Source organism: Papilio machaon, chromosome Z (genome assembly GCF_912999745.1).
Source record: "Papilio machaon chromosome Z, ilPapMach1.1, whole genome shotgun sequence".
Lineage (NCBI taxonomy): Eukaryota > Metazoa > Arthropoda > Insecta > Lepidoptera > Papilionidae > Papilio > Papilio machaon.
The window spans coordinates 8,992,265-9,007,695 of NC_060016.1; the positions used below are offsets into that span (position 1 = coordinate 8,992,265).

At 30.3% G+C, this 15,431-nt stretch overlaps 1 protein-coding gene across 1 annotated transcript; it reads left to right on the top strand.

The window, feature by feature from the left end:
- The first annotated feature begins 233 nt into the window (after positions 1 to 233).
- Positions 234 to 12,924, top strand: LOC106717111 (serine/threonine-protein kinase OSR1). Its single transcript, XM_045685978.1, has 15 exons — positions 234 to 310; positions 2,549 to 2,696; positions 4,932 to 4,980; positions 6,407 to 6,593; positions 7,398 to 7,522; positions 7,690 to 7,783; positions 8,036 to 8,180; positions 9,198 to 9,363; positions 10,263 to 10,410; positions 10,717 to 10,916; positions 11,151 to 11,252; positions 11,319 to 11,387; positions 11,650 to 11,702; positions 11,968 to 12,169; positions 12,776 to 12,924. The coding sequence occupies exons 1-15, from the start codon at positions 238 to 240 to the stop codon at positions 12,845 to 12,847; spliced, it is 1,833 nt and encodes a 610-aa protein (XP_045541934.1). The 5' UTR covers positions 234 to 237; the 3' UTR covers positions 12,848 to 12,924.
- Positions 12,925 to 15,431: the final 2,507 nt, after the last annotated feature.

Consider the following 15,431-nt stretch of genomic DNA (forward strand, 5'->3'; position numbering starts at 1 on the left):
TTGTTTATTTTTATTTTCTCCAATAAATTCTTGTTAAATTAAGTTTGTGACCTCTGCAATTGTAACTTAGCCCCGGGGGCACTCGAGTCATTTCGCTCGTATCTGTTCTAAGGTTGAACACGTATAGCCCGTCTCGGGTCCGTAAATATTTTGATCATAGTCATATACCTTTCACAACGATTGTTCTTATTATTTGAGTTAAAAGCCTTGAATTGTTTTGTTTTTAATGTCTTATGTATGAAACAACGTAAGAAGAAAAAATATAAAATATGTCACAATACTCGAATTTTCGGCTTAGGAATACGAAAAGGTATGTTCCTTATTTTAAATATATTTCGTATCTTTTTCTATAATTAAAGTTTTTTATTCTAATTATAATATGTCTAATTAAAGGAAGCAATAGAGCCAATGTAAACTTCGTATCAATTTAAATTGGTTATTAAGGAGTTGGATCTAATCGTTCTTCCTTGTAGGTCTGACTTGGTTGACCTGTGGCCTTGAACTTATTAATATGTAGTCATAACGCATCAGTCGTTAGTGCATTATTGCACTATTATGTACGAAACAGCTTTAATATCTAATCTAACGTTTGGTTTACAATTTAGAAATGTTAAGTTAATGAATCGGTTTTAGTAATATATTTCTTAAAAAAAATAATTAAATTAAATCCTTACTAACATTTTAAATGCGAAAGTAACACTGTATTTCTGTGTGTCACGCTTTCACGCCAAAACTACTGAACTTACAATGAAATTTGGTACATAGTCTAGCTTGAGAAAGGGCATATGCTTCTTTTTTAATGCGTAAAAAGCGTTGAAAGGCGGGATGAAATGTTTTATAGAAGTATAGAAATTTGCCATATATGTAGATCATAGTTTGTAAGAACACATAGGCTACTTATTATTATTTTTTAATTCCGCGCGGACGGAGTCGCGGACAGCTAGTGTTTTATAAGTAAAATAATTAGTCTAATTAAAAACGCTACCAGAAAACTGTATTTCAGGTGGATGAAGTAGCGGGCACAGTTTGTTTTAAATTTATCCACGACCGTAATCTCCACTAGTTTAGGATTGGCAGAGGTTTAAAATTTTCGTTTGGCGTGATCCTAGCATACTTTTCTAGCTTCTACATCTATACTATTTAAAAAGGCATGCTTGTTGACTGTAACCAATCCTTATATCTCCGGCGATTGCCTTCCGTATTTTTATACTTACTTACCATAAGGTAATAAATATTTATAAGACTCAGTCGGATTTTCGTTCGTAACATAAACAAAAAAAACTTGAGAGGTGTCAAGGGACACCCGCATGGAACGAAGTTCCTTTCAATTAATTAGTGAAGGAACCAATGTTTATTCTATGAAAAAAAAACTTAAGTCTTCACAAGAAGTACATTTTATTTCCATGAATTTTCGTTATATATTGTCACGCCGTTGCCATGGTGAAGTAGCGCTCATTCGTCTATAGCAAAAAGTGTCGTGACAACTTTTCGTAAGAATTTTTTCCGTCTAGCCCCCTTTCACAACGCGCGAGAAGGAACTTCGTTTGAATACAATTTATAGTGCAAACTCTGATACATCCTTATTCGAGACCAGAGGGCCTAGCACGAATATTTGTGGCAATCGCCATCGTTTCGCCATCGGCAAAATTGTGCATCGCCCCTCTCGGGGGTAAAATACACAAAAAATTTCATACTAATTTTGATATAATTGATTTTAAATTTGTAATCACTAACATGTTTTTTTTTTCTTCTTATTAAGTAAAACATTAAGCATGTTAGAGAACTTAGAGAATGAAGTTGTAACAATTTAGCGGGTATGTTTATTAGATGAATACTGAGTGCAAGAGCTCTCGTAACCAATGACAATTAATGTTAACTACATTGAACTTATGACAGTATGGATTTCGAAATACAGAGTGTAGATACCATAAAGAATTGAACTCCGCACACAGAGTACCAAGACACTGAAGGTACGCAAATGGTATGTAAAGTGTAGATAAAAAGTACACTGGATGAATCTTCTGCTCTGCGTCTTACTCGAGTATATTTTTAATAGTTTTTTTTTTTGAATTTTGAATAAGCTAGCGCTTGAACACGCTCACTCAAAGGCTAAAATGTAGTAAGTAATTAAAGACATAACGAATTATTTTATACCACTCCAAGGAAGAACACGAATCGAAAGACACCTCAATCTTCAAAATCGTTACAATTATTGCGATGCATCGCGGTGCCAGGTGGACGAGGAGTGGACAAATGCGCGTTAACCTTAAAGCAAAGCTTTTTTTTAACTATAACCGATGAAACTTAAAATCTGTTATCAAATATATCTTTAAAAAGATCATTACAGATCGACACGTACACAAAATAAGCAGTCAAAAGTTACCATGACTTTTAACAGTAGAAACACGCGAACAAAACCATTTTCTTATCTCATTTTTTTCAAAAAGAATTAGAGGAGCAACGCTACGGTTTTGTACACGTTTCGGCATTAGAAAGCCAAAATTACTTATACTTGTGTACGAATTTATAATTTGTACGTTTGTTTCAGTAGAATGTCCTGGGATACCACGGCGTTGGTATAATTTTACATCACGTTATACGATGAAGAAGTGGAGTCCTAATAACTTATTGAAAATGTACAAATTAACAGACGACGAGCTCAATAAATCAAAGAAGAAAAAATCTAAGAACACCAGGTGATCAAGTTGTTTTATTTATTTTTAAAGGTGATTGTTTAAACAATTTGAAAAACGATTCAACTAAATTATGTTAATATTTGTTCCCATTCGGTACAATTCTATGTATATTATAATTTTTTTAAACTATATTTTTTCCACACTTTAACTTTTCGCCATTTCTGATTTTCGTAAGCAAACTCTTGTCTATTCGTCTAGTTAAATTACGATATCACAGAGTTATGTAAAATTTAAGTAATAATGTGTGTATATTTTTAAAACAGTAGAACAGTTTCATATAATTACAAAGAATTACGTATAAAATGATTTACTAGCTAACGCAATGACAACAATTTTCTTACTGGAATACATGAGGAAGCCGTTATATTGAATCTTAATATTATTTTCTATTTTCAGTGTCATTACTTGAATGTAACTCAAGAATATAACATGTTTTATATTTATTTATATATATTATATGAATATAAAATATTACAGTAATGTTGTTAATGTGCGAAATTGAATTAGCACAAATCATATCGTTTGACTTGTTGCCAACATAACAAACATTACAAAGAAAAGAAAAAATATTTTTTTGAGAAAGGCATACTGATGATTTGTTTATTCGACTTTTCGTTTCTTGCAATCAACATTTCGCTGATCAAACATTTTATTGCCTACCCGGCACAAACCTTATAAACGTTTTCAAAGACGGCCACCAGAATATATAAGTAAAAAAAATCACAAATAGATAACAAACCAGATTGTTAAGAATACTTCTAGTAGTGAAATTTAAAAAAATACTCACCTGCAAAAATATATATATAACAGCCATTTTTATTATAAAGAATATACTGGAATAACACACTTTACTGGAATTGGCGGTTGAATGAATGAATTTTATTTGGGTCTGCTTTTATATCCAGAATTATCACAGTCCTTGACAATTTTATAAAATAGAATTGTTAATCTAGGATTATTTACGAAAGGAAATTGTGGATTGAATCAAACAAACTTTCTTTTCGGTATAAAGCTACTGCTTTGTTTTATTTCTGCTAATAATAATATTATATAATATTATTGTTTTAACTGTGGGTTTATTACTTAAAGAAGCATTAGTTTTCGCACGGTGTGCACAGAACAAAAAAAAAATGAGACAGATAAATTCGTATTTTTAAGAACGTCTGAAAGTCAGATATGCGACGTATACATAAAATAAACAGATACTGTACAAGCATAGTTTCAACCAAATCAAATATTAGAACCCCGACTACTACTCGTACAATAACGTGTTAAGTTTTTTTGCTACTACTTCTTGTAACTGTTAAATATGCTCTCGGCTTTACTTACTATTTACAAACAATTATAATCTGCTAAAGTCATTGACATACGTATAGAGATCGCTAAATAATCTCTTGTAGCTCTCTTATTTACAAGCATGGTTTCACGAGCTCATGGTCATCAACGATGGTCATCCGCGTGGTCTATGAATGTTCAAAATACCCGAAATAGGTTTTCAATTTATTTTATTATAATATGACCTCTATGGTTATCGGATCGATATTTATGTATATGATATATATTAGTATGACTTTCATATTATGTTTTAAAAATAACGAAGAAACAAATTATTTATAACCATATCCCCATATTTCTAACCCGAGTTCGAACATCAATTGTCTAAATTAACTGATATTTTTTACAACAGCCTGATTATCGCGCGATATTAACGGCGTGTAACTCTGATTCTGCTCGACAATATTACGTTGAACTTTCAAAATAAAACAAATACCCAATCTTGATTATTTTAATGAAAAGCTACGTTGACAAATTTTATAAATAGATGTCGCTTTGCGGATCTAATTTGCTTGATGCCGGATAATAATTTCATTTCTTAATTGTTTTTATTTTTTATTATTCATTAAATAATATCACGTTTAAAAAAATTCAAAATTTTCTCAATGTCTTCTTCTCTTGAATTAAAGCGATTTAAAAAAGGAGAATAGGAATTTCTCAATTCGGCTGTATTATTAAGTACGTATTTTTTTCAATATCGATACATTTTTTCATTGTAGTAGTTTATTTACATTTTAGTCCAATATTTAGATACATGTTCAAGAGATAAGCCATTTAAGGTTATGTTTTAGATCACGTCTCTTATTAACATGGTATTCAAGCAATAGACTACTTAAAGAAAAGATAATTAAATTTGTGTAAAGGCGAAATAAAAATGTTAAATACATTCTTTATTTCCAGCAATAATGGTGATGTGGTGGCGCCTGGTCCAAATGGTGTTTACAGGCAGGTACGTATGGTAGGTATAGAGCACCTTGGTGTGTCAACCTAACTAAACGTGTGACTTACTTTTCTGTTTCTCTTTCCTTTTACTTAACAGCAAGCAACCTTTATGTGTCTGCTCAGGTAAGTACTTAATGTATTTTATGGACACGTCTTGCACATATTTTTCATTTAGTGACGTCACGCGCTTGGTTAGTGATGGTTAGTTGGACGCGCGGCACATCTATTGCAATCATCTTATGAAGACTGCGGAATGGCCACCGAAGAGCTTTCATTAACCACTCCCTCATCACTATGTCTCCCGTTTAGTTTTATGACTTAAGACAGTGGTATCAATTGCTGTCTAAAATTGACATACCTTTTTATAACCCAAATATGTCGCGAGGACCATTATTATTGAGCTAAACATAATTAAAATTAAACCTATTAATCGATCTATTCATGCGGATGCATTATAGATTTAAAAATTATAAATAGATTTCATGCATTTCGCCAACGCATGCCAAACTTGCATCTTTATTTTAAATTAACTTACAATATTTATTAAACAGATAAATAAAACCAATATATAAGTACTTCCCAGTAATCTTACTGATCTTACTAATGTTATAAATGCGAATGTTTGGATGGACGGATGGATATTTGTTTAAAGGTATCTCCAAAACAGCTCAACAGATCTCGATTAAATTTGGCATAGATGTAGATCAATGATCAATGTGGAAGAACACATAGGCTACTTATTATGTTTTTTTCTATTCCGCGCGGACGGAGTCGCGGGCAACAGCTAGTTTGAAATAAACTGCTAATGCAATTTTTAAAAACTCGTGAACTCAATATATGTACAATAATCATGTCAGCGAAAATAAGTAGGGCGATTTTAAAATTGATCAATAACGCAAAACGGGCATTTTCTTTTCATACTCTTTGCGGTGAAGTGAAGTATACGAAGTTTATTTTTATTAAAATAAGTGTTAGATTTTGTTTTACCAATTTTTTTACCGACTTTAAAAAGAAGGAAGTTCTATATTCGTTTGTATTTAGTTTTGTGATTTGAATTCTGATAGATTTCATCGCGATATTCCACTAATAGTAAAATATATCTCCATATACCATAATCCTAATACCAATTATTGCCATCCCTCACATTCTCTTTTAAAAACAAAGCTAACATTACTCTTATTACTGTGCTTCGATCATGCTTCGTTTTCAGCGTTGAAAAACTTGTACAAAAATATTGTCATCCTACTCAATTTTTTATAGATATGAGTGACAATAAGTTTTTCGACAGTAAAATTTCGCGGGTAAACAAAGCATAGTTTTTTGCATTTATGGAATTAGTATTGCCATCGCTAAACATCGATACTTTATAAATCATCAAATTCTAATTTAGCGTTTGAAATATTTTTTATGAAACATCTTCTTATTACTTACAGAAATCATTTGGAGCATACGATCGTCGATTAAATGCGATATCTTCGTATATGAAATCTGCATGCTCAATAAACCCGAGTTCTCGTAGTACGGGAAAAAGTTGGTTTACACGCAAAATGGCGGTCATCTCAATTGGGTGTGACCCGTGGCCCAGCGGCGAAGATAATTATGAGCTTCTGGATGTCATTGGTAAGTGAGTTTCATGTATTTATCGTGATTTAATTAAAGTTTTACATAATAAAGCAATTTCTTTGCTTACAATTTTTTATACGATGGAAGTGTCAAACTTTACACTACCAATATGTCAACAAAATATTTTCAAATCAAAAACATTTCAAGTTATAACGTAAATATTATTATAAATGTTTTTACATAATACAAACTCACAACTCCTTCTTTTACATAAAGTATACGGTCTTCTTAATTCAATTTAACTTTTATAAAGGTCAATAAAATGGTTTGTCTAAAAAAAATAATTCAAAATGATCAAAAATTTGCTTTAATCCACCTTATTTCCTAAATATCTGTTTTCCGTCTGAGAGTAATTTTAATATATATATTTTTTAACTAGTCCAACGATATTACTTTTAATCATAAAATTAGTAAACCATACATCATATTGATTTAATATAATAATTTTGTTAGTTTCTTTAAATAAATTATTTCTTTATTGCTTAAAAAGTGGAAAGGTTTAGAAAAATAAGGCATCAAACTTCTTTCCTAGAGCAATATAATAATTTTTATGATGGTTAGATAAATCTTACTATCTTACTAATATTATAGATTTGAATGGACGGATGATTGTTATAAGGTATCTTCAGAAAAGTTCAACAGATCTCGGTGAAGTTTGGCATAGATGTAGTTCACAGCCTGAAAAAACACATAGGCTTTCACTACTACTAATTAAGTTTTTTCTTCTGCAGCTGCGAGCGATAGCTAGTAATTTTGTTAATAAAATTGGTCAGTATTATTTAATTATTAATTTATTTGTAGGTATTGGTGCAACAGCTGTTGTACACGGAGCCATATGTAAACCAAAGAATGAAAAATGTGCCATCAAAAGGATAAATTTGGAGAAATGGAACACATCCATGGAGGAACTCTTGAAAGAGATACATGTAAGTTACATATGGGTATAGTTAATGGGTTTACTAATAAAAATGAATAGCATTTATCAGGTTCATGAAAACATTTTTGATTATCAAGACTTGATTTTGTTTTAACTTTAGTTACATAGATTCTAAGTTCACCATGTGTAGTTTTTAATTTTTTTTTTACTTTGCAGGCAATGTCAAACTGCAACCATGAGAATGTTGTAACATATTACACAAGCTTTGTTGTCAACGATGAGCTTTGGCTTGTTATGAAGCTTCTGGAAGGTATATTTCATTTCACTTTATGTACTCACAGCAATATGTAAGGTACTGAACTTTTAATAAAAAAGAACAAAAAACTATAGACCCATCTGGTGAAAAAAGTTATACCTCTTAAGAACCTCACATAAACATGTGACTGTTATTCAGAAGGGTTGAAATGTCCCTCTTTAGTTTTACTTTTAACAGTATTACCAGTTGTAGATTTTCCTTTAATATTCATATTACATATTTAATATTAGTTATTATTTTGTCTAGGTGGCAGTCTTTTGGATGTAATTAAACACAAGATGAGGGTGTCAAATTGTAAACATGGTGTGTTTGATGAAGCAACTATTGCTAGCGTCCTTAAAGAAGTTTTGAAAGGGCTTGAGTACTTTCATAATAATGGACAGATCCACAGGTAAGTTTCTATGTTATTTTTATTAATATTAAAAGTTACTGCGAGTTTCCACTGCTGAAAGGTTCAAGTTTTATCAGAATGAAAGAGAGGTGTATGCTTCTATTTGATAGTGAGCTGAGCATCTTAATTGTCCGATAAAAGAGGCAAAATTACTGTCTGTATAAAGGTGTTTTAAAATGAGCCATAGCGAACTTATTACCTTCCGAATTTCCCATGGTCGTATCGTATTGTAAAAGGCTTGCGAAAATAAATTGTTTTAATTTTAAATTATATATACTTTCATACTATGAGTGATAAGATGCACATTTACAAAGAATGTATTTTCAGTCAAGACCTGAATATTGTGAAATTTTATATTTTATCAACAAAACACTAAATTTCTTTTTATTAGAAACTAGCTTTTTCCCGCGACTCCGTCCGCGCGGAATAAAACAAAACAGAAAACGGGGTAAAAATTATCCTATGTCCGTTTCCTGGTTCTAAGCTACCTGCCCACCAATTTTCAGTCAAATCGATTCAGCCGTTCTTCAGTTATAAATAGTGTAACTAACACGACTTTCTTTTATATATATATAGATTTTAGTAAATTGTTGCAATGTCTTTATTCAGAGCAGAGCTTAATCTTACTAATATTATAAATGCGAATGTTTGGATGGATGGATGTTTGTTTGAAGGTATCTTCAGAACGAATCAACATATCTTGATGAAATTTTGTATATATGTAGAACATAGTCTAGAAGAACACATAGGCTACTCATAAAGATTTTTTTTTAATTCTGCGCGGACATATTAAGTTTCAAGTTGTTACATAAAAGTACAATTGAGCCAAGCGATTTGTAGTATTTTAAATAGGTTTAAGACTTTCATAGTTTATGTGGTACCTTGTGTAACATTTCTTGTATAAATGTTTCGTGCTCATTTTATTGAATTTTATTTGAAATTTAGTAAAGTATTTATTATTTGCACTTGTACTTTTTAGGTCAAATTTTATTAATTATCTTTTATATTTAAACATAGGGACATAAAGGCGGGTAACATCTTGCTGGGTGAAGATGGGACAGTGCAGATAGCTGATTTTGGTGTATCCGCTTGGCTTGCAACTGACAAAGATATGTCCAGGCAAAAAGTAAGGCATACTTTTGTTGGGACCCCATGCTGGATGGCGCCTGAAGTCATGGAACAAGTAAACATTATATTCTATTTTTTTATGCTGTATGTCTTATGATGATACAAAGCTGTTACGATTCATCTCAACAATAAAGCGAGCGATACTGCGAAAGAAATTGTGGCACTTTTCTGCATAAAATTGTGTGACAATGCAAAAAAATATATGTCTGTGAATTTCGCAATGCACGTGTGGCATCGCTTTTATTGCAATTTAGTTTAGTAAAAGGAGGTTGCTGACTTTACTAATAGTTTATTTTTATAACCGAATAAATATATTACAATGCTGTGCTCATTAATGGATCAGATTGTGTAATTTTATCTTTTTTTTTCTTAAGTGTAATTTTCCATAAACCAATGTTAAGATTATCATGATCACTTTGGCAGATTGATTCATTTTGGATGTTTTACTTTAAATAGCATTGCGACATTTTGTTTAAGTTAGTTTTTTAAAAGTATAACTCGCCTTTGCATTTGTAATCAAGCAAGATTACATACCACTTAGTAATAAGAGCAAGCTCTAAATAAATGCAGTCATTTGCGAAATTACAATGAAGTAAAGTTTTTAAATTGTACTTATTTTACACAATTTACTATGCATTTTATTATTAAGGAAGTAATAAAATCATGTAGCGTGTATTTACGCTGCATAATTTAATATTTTATTAACATAATTAAGATAGAAAATACTATTAAATACGTAGTCTTTATTTACTTTTGTGTTTTGTAAGTATTTCGTCATACATATACAATTTCATTTCACTTTATAATGTGCAGTTAATAAAATTACATTTTCCATGATATAAACAAATAATGTAATATCAAATATGGAATTTAGTATTTAAATGTTTATTATATTTAGTTTAGTTTAGTTACAGTGATTAATGTCTTAATTAATGGTATCCTTGTTTGTTTCAGGATCATGGCTATGACTTCAAAGCTGATATTTGGTCATTTGGTATAACCGCTATAGAGATGGCAACAGGTGCAGCACCATATCATAAGTATCCTCCGATGAAAGTTCTTATGCTGACCTTGCAGAATGATCCACCTAATTTAGACACAGGTGAGATATGAAATATGTCAGTAATAACAAAAAAAAAAAAATTACGCCTTTATTCCAAAGGATTAGGTAGAGATTACGATTTACAATTTAGTATGATGTGACACTTACTTCATCATATATTACTTCAGATTTATTGAAGCAATGCCAAACATTATTTTCTTATTAGAAAAAGTGGATAAATAGGGAAAGTGTAGGGCAGATATCTTCCAAAGATACCTTGCATTTAGAAAGACAGGGTTATATGAGTTTTGACCCACAAAAAATCCAGTAGAGTTATGTCAAGACGAAATTTAATTATATTTTTAGGTGCCGAAAAAGATCAATACAAGATCTATGGCAAAACTTTCCGCAAGCTCATATGTGACTGCTTGCAAAAAGATCCAACAAAGAGACCGACTGCAACAGAGTTGTTGAAGCATCCATTCTTCAAGAAAGCCAAAGATAAAAAGTATCTTGCTCAGACCCTTATTGCTACTAGTGCTACTCTCGAAGCTAGAGTACATAAGGTATATTGTTATAATTTGCTATGTATAAATATATAAAAAAATATTTTTTCCCGACTTGTGCACATGTAAATGAATTTATTTACAACTTTTCAATTGTATTCATTTACTAAAATGAGTCATAGAAATAAAGTCAAATAGTTTTATCTTCACAGATGAATATTTAAATAAAATCTCTAAAATTATACAAAATTAGGGTTAAAATTGATTAAAAAAAACTATTATTCATAATTCTAGGTAAATAAGAAGGAGATGACAAATGGTTGTTTGAATCGTACTCTCACTGGTGACTGGGAGTGGAGTGATGATGAAGTGGAGCAAGCTGAAGAAGCGTACATGGTTGTGGAAGGACAGGGAGGTTCGAGCGGGGCACATCCTTCCACCGATGACGAACTTCCGGACGAGGAGAAACCGATGAATCAACTCCAAAGAGCTGACTCCAGCGGTAGTGATGAAGAAGTGGCTGTGAGTATTGTCCTATAGTATAGTGCCATTCAAACATAATATCTGCACAAAATTTTGACCTTAATATCGGTCCAAAAAAATTGATTTTCTTAACAGTATCTTTGTTTGAATTATTTTTCTAATGTTAAATGAAAAAAAAAATTACTTGTTTTTCTTTACACAAAATTTCAAATAAATCTAATAGACAAAATTTGATACTTTATTCAATCTCTGGATTAATGTTTTATATATAATTTAACAGGGACCATCAACTTCGGAATTAAAGCCACAGAAATCAACGCATTCACGGGAACAGCCCGTTGTTAACATCATGTTGCGCATACGGTGAGTTCCAGAAGTATTCATAACTAACCTCGGGTTTCCACTGTCTAAATACCTGTATAAAAACATTGTTATCCTTCTCGTTCACTTTTTTTGTACAATGTAACAGCATATAATCACTCTGTTGAGAATGTTTGAAACATTGCACCATTGCATTGAACATAATGTTGCCATTTAAAATATATATGTATATTTATATATAACAATTTTGATTTAAATAATATTAATCTATTAAAGATTATTAAAAAATAAATTCTCATTATTACAGAAATGGCCATGGTGAACTAAATGATATTCGCTTTCATTTCATTAAAGGCAAGGACACATCTGAAGGTATTGCCTTAGAGTTGGTGGGGGCTGGTCTCATAGAGCCACAAGACGCTACCCTGATCACCTTGCACTTGGAGCAGCTGATCAACGCTCAATCATCCAACGCACAGATACCATACAAAACTATAACATTCCATCTGGTAAGTTTATTTTTTTTATTAAACTGTCTTCATTATCACCCTTCTACTTTCCATACAGAAGATTGGCATCTTATTGTAAACTATAGATAGCTAACTATAGCTCCGGACTTGCTCAAATTATATTTGTGAAATCAACATTCGGTTAGGTGTCGAGAAAATCTAGCAAAATAAATATCATACTAAGAGATGTTTTATAATCACTAAGGTAATTTTAAATTTAGATTGAGTAAGAAATCTACACTGTTCAAATAAATCTGATTTGTAAGTTTTAAATTATATGTTTGTACAGTTTATTACAAAACTAACTGTCGCCCGCGACTCTGTCCGCGTGTGATTGATAAAAAAAAACGTAATAAGTAGCCTATCTGTTCTTTCAGACTATGTTCTACATCTGTGCCAAATTTCATCAAGATCCATTGAGCCGTTCCGGAGATAACTTCAAACAAACATCCATTCATTCGTCGAAACATTCGCATTTATAATATTAGTAAGATTAGTAAAAAATTTTTTTTTTTTAAAGAAATTTGAGAAATATTTACCTTAAGTATTATTAAATTTATGTTTTATTTTTTATAAAATGTAACATTAAATGCTTTTCAATTTCAGAATTCCACCGCTCCGAATGCTGATTTCGATGATAATGCTCTTAACGGCTTTGCCCAAATATCCGTTCTCTAAGTATAGTGCAATACAAACTTTATGTTGGCCGTACAATATTCTGTGTAAAAAACGATTCGCCATAAAGTGAAACTTTTAAATAACCTACTACATAATTATACGTAATTGGCCTATTCCATAACTCCTAATTAATATACAATGTTTAATGGAAATTCTATTAATATTATAATCTGTAAACTTTCTGATATAAATTTTTTTCCTTGATTTATTTTTTTATTCATATTTATTATTTATTTCTATTCTATACTTACTATGCTATATTTTTCCGTCCTATAAAAAATCCGTTCAAAATATTACCACAGAGAAAATGTCATTGTATAAAAGTTAACAGATTTAAAATAAATGTAACTTGATTAAAAAAATAACAGTGTAACCAAAAATCACAATAATATCAAATAAATCCCAAACAAAAATCTTATTCAGTATTAATTATTCAATTTTCATATGTGTTTTTATACAAAGTCTTCTATTTTTTTTTATAATCTTTGTATTTAATTTATAAATGTATTAAATTTGCTATACAACTGTTTGTTTGTGTATGAATTTAAATTTAAATTAATGTAATAGTATATATTCATATTGTATATCGATGTTTAGTATTCTGTATGCATAAAATAATGGGGAGAAAAACTGAAAACTTTAAGTAGGTGGCGCTAGCGTCAAGAATCCGCTGTCATCTGTCAAAAATGTTGTACGTCATTCTAGCAATTTTGATGTGAAACATCTATAGGATCACTTGTAAACCGAATCGTTGGCGTGGCGACGCTTGCCGTGGCGACGGGTTGCCACGCTATACTAAGGTATACATATAAATATATTTTATTTTAATAATATTTAATATTATTTATTATTATTATTCATTCATTCATTCATTCATTCCTTCCTTCCTTCCTTCCTTCATTCATTCATTAATTCATTTATTCATTCCTTCATTCATTCCTTCCTTCATTCATTCATTCATCCTTCATTCATTCCTTCCTTCCTTCATTCATTCATTCATTCCTTCATTCATTCCTTCATCCATTCCTTCATTCATTCATTCATTCATTTATTCATTCCTTCATTCATTCATTCATTTATTCATTCCTTCATTCATTCATTCCTTCATTCATTCATTCATTCCTTCATTCATTTATTTATTTAATATTTTATGCATATAACTTGTACACACACGATGTTTCACATCTGCCAGGCGTCCCATGACGGCTCACAAGTTTTTTATTACTAATATAATAAATTCGATGGTTTAAATGGATGGATGGATGTTTGAAAGTATCTATAGAACGGCGGTTGTAGAACATAGTCTGGAAAAATTTTTTTTAATGCAGCGCGGACTGAATCGCGGTTGACATAGTAAAAAATTAAAAAATAAAATTGTTTTTTCTTTAAATGGAAATTTGATTGAAGTCGTTGCTATGACTACATACCAAAGAGTAATTTTCAAAGTGTTTTTTTTTTGCAGTTTTTTTTTTAGTTATATCTGTGGTATATTTAGTACTACTGTTACTCTTATGCTGACATCTGTAGTCAACAACAGATAGTTTTTCTCCTCATTCGTTCCTCAATACATATGTATAAATAAACAAAGTAAAGTCGTCTATAGGATATTGGATTACTTTACCTTCTATCTCTTACATTTGTATTAAATTTGTACATATTTATAATTTCAGAACTAAACAAAATTATTTTGTGATTTATATTTACATAATGTAGTTTTTTTTCAACTATACGAATATTTTTGTAATTTTTTATCATAACGTAAAAAAACTAAAGACCTATTTTTTTCAATTTTATTAATTTGGAACAAAAAAATTCGATTGAACAATAAAAAATTATACTTTTTCAGATCAGTTGATTTGGTATTACTATATAATGTATTTCTGTCGAGTATTTCCACTGCAGAAACAACTACAAAGATATATGAAAAGATATAGCTGATTGTTTTTGTATATGTTTCGGCAGTGGAAACTGATCGACTGATGTAACATACTGATCTAGATTGTAATGTATTGTGGTGCTTAGAAGGGTTTATAATGATTTTAAAATTTGACCCTAAAACCATATTGGGTCGTAATCTTACAGTACTTACGATTCAATGGCCTTTTAAAGGAAATTTTGAATTTATTATGAAAAATAATTATAAAAAAAAACTAACGAAACAATTACTTTTTTAATCTATATATTGAATTTTGTTTTTTTTTTTTTTTTACAAAGTTCTCGTATTGTGATCATTCTCTTGTAATTGTAACTGCCTTTAGGCATTTAAGATAATAAAAAAAAATTTACACTTTAGTCGAACCTTAGTTTACAGGGTACGATTATAAATTGCGTATAAATTTTTACATAATCTATACTCTATTTAAAAAAACATTTCTCTTAAACTAATATCTCTTTTGTAATGTATTAAAACTAGTATAAAACTATGCGCATCTTTTAAATGTAATTTGGTATAACAGAAATAAAATGGAAAAGGGAAGTGGAAAAAGTTATATTCGGAAATCAGTGTAGCCAACATGAAAAACTTAAAAATAAAGTGGAAAAATCTCTGCTTTATAGGTAGACTTGTGATGTTTTTTTCATGAAT

Coding starts and splice junctions, on each gene's coding strand:
- LOC106717111 (XM_045685978.1), top strand. CDS start 238: ATGAAACAACGTAAGAAGAAAAAATATAAAATATGTCACAATACTCGA. Junction 8,181..9,197: donor AATAATGGACAGATCCACAG/GTAAGTTTCTAT, acceptor ATTTAAACATAG/GGACATAAAGGCGGGTAACA. Junction 11,703..11,967: donor AACATCATGTTGCGCATACG/GTGAGTTCCAGA, acceptor TCATTATTACAG/AAATGGCCATGGTGAACTAA.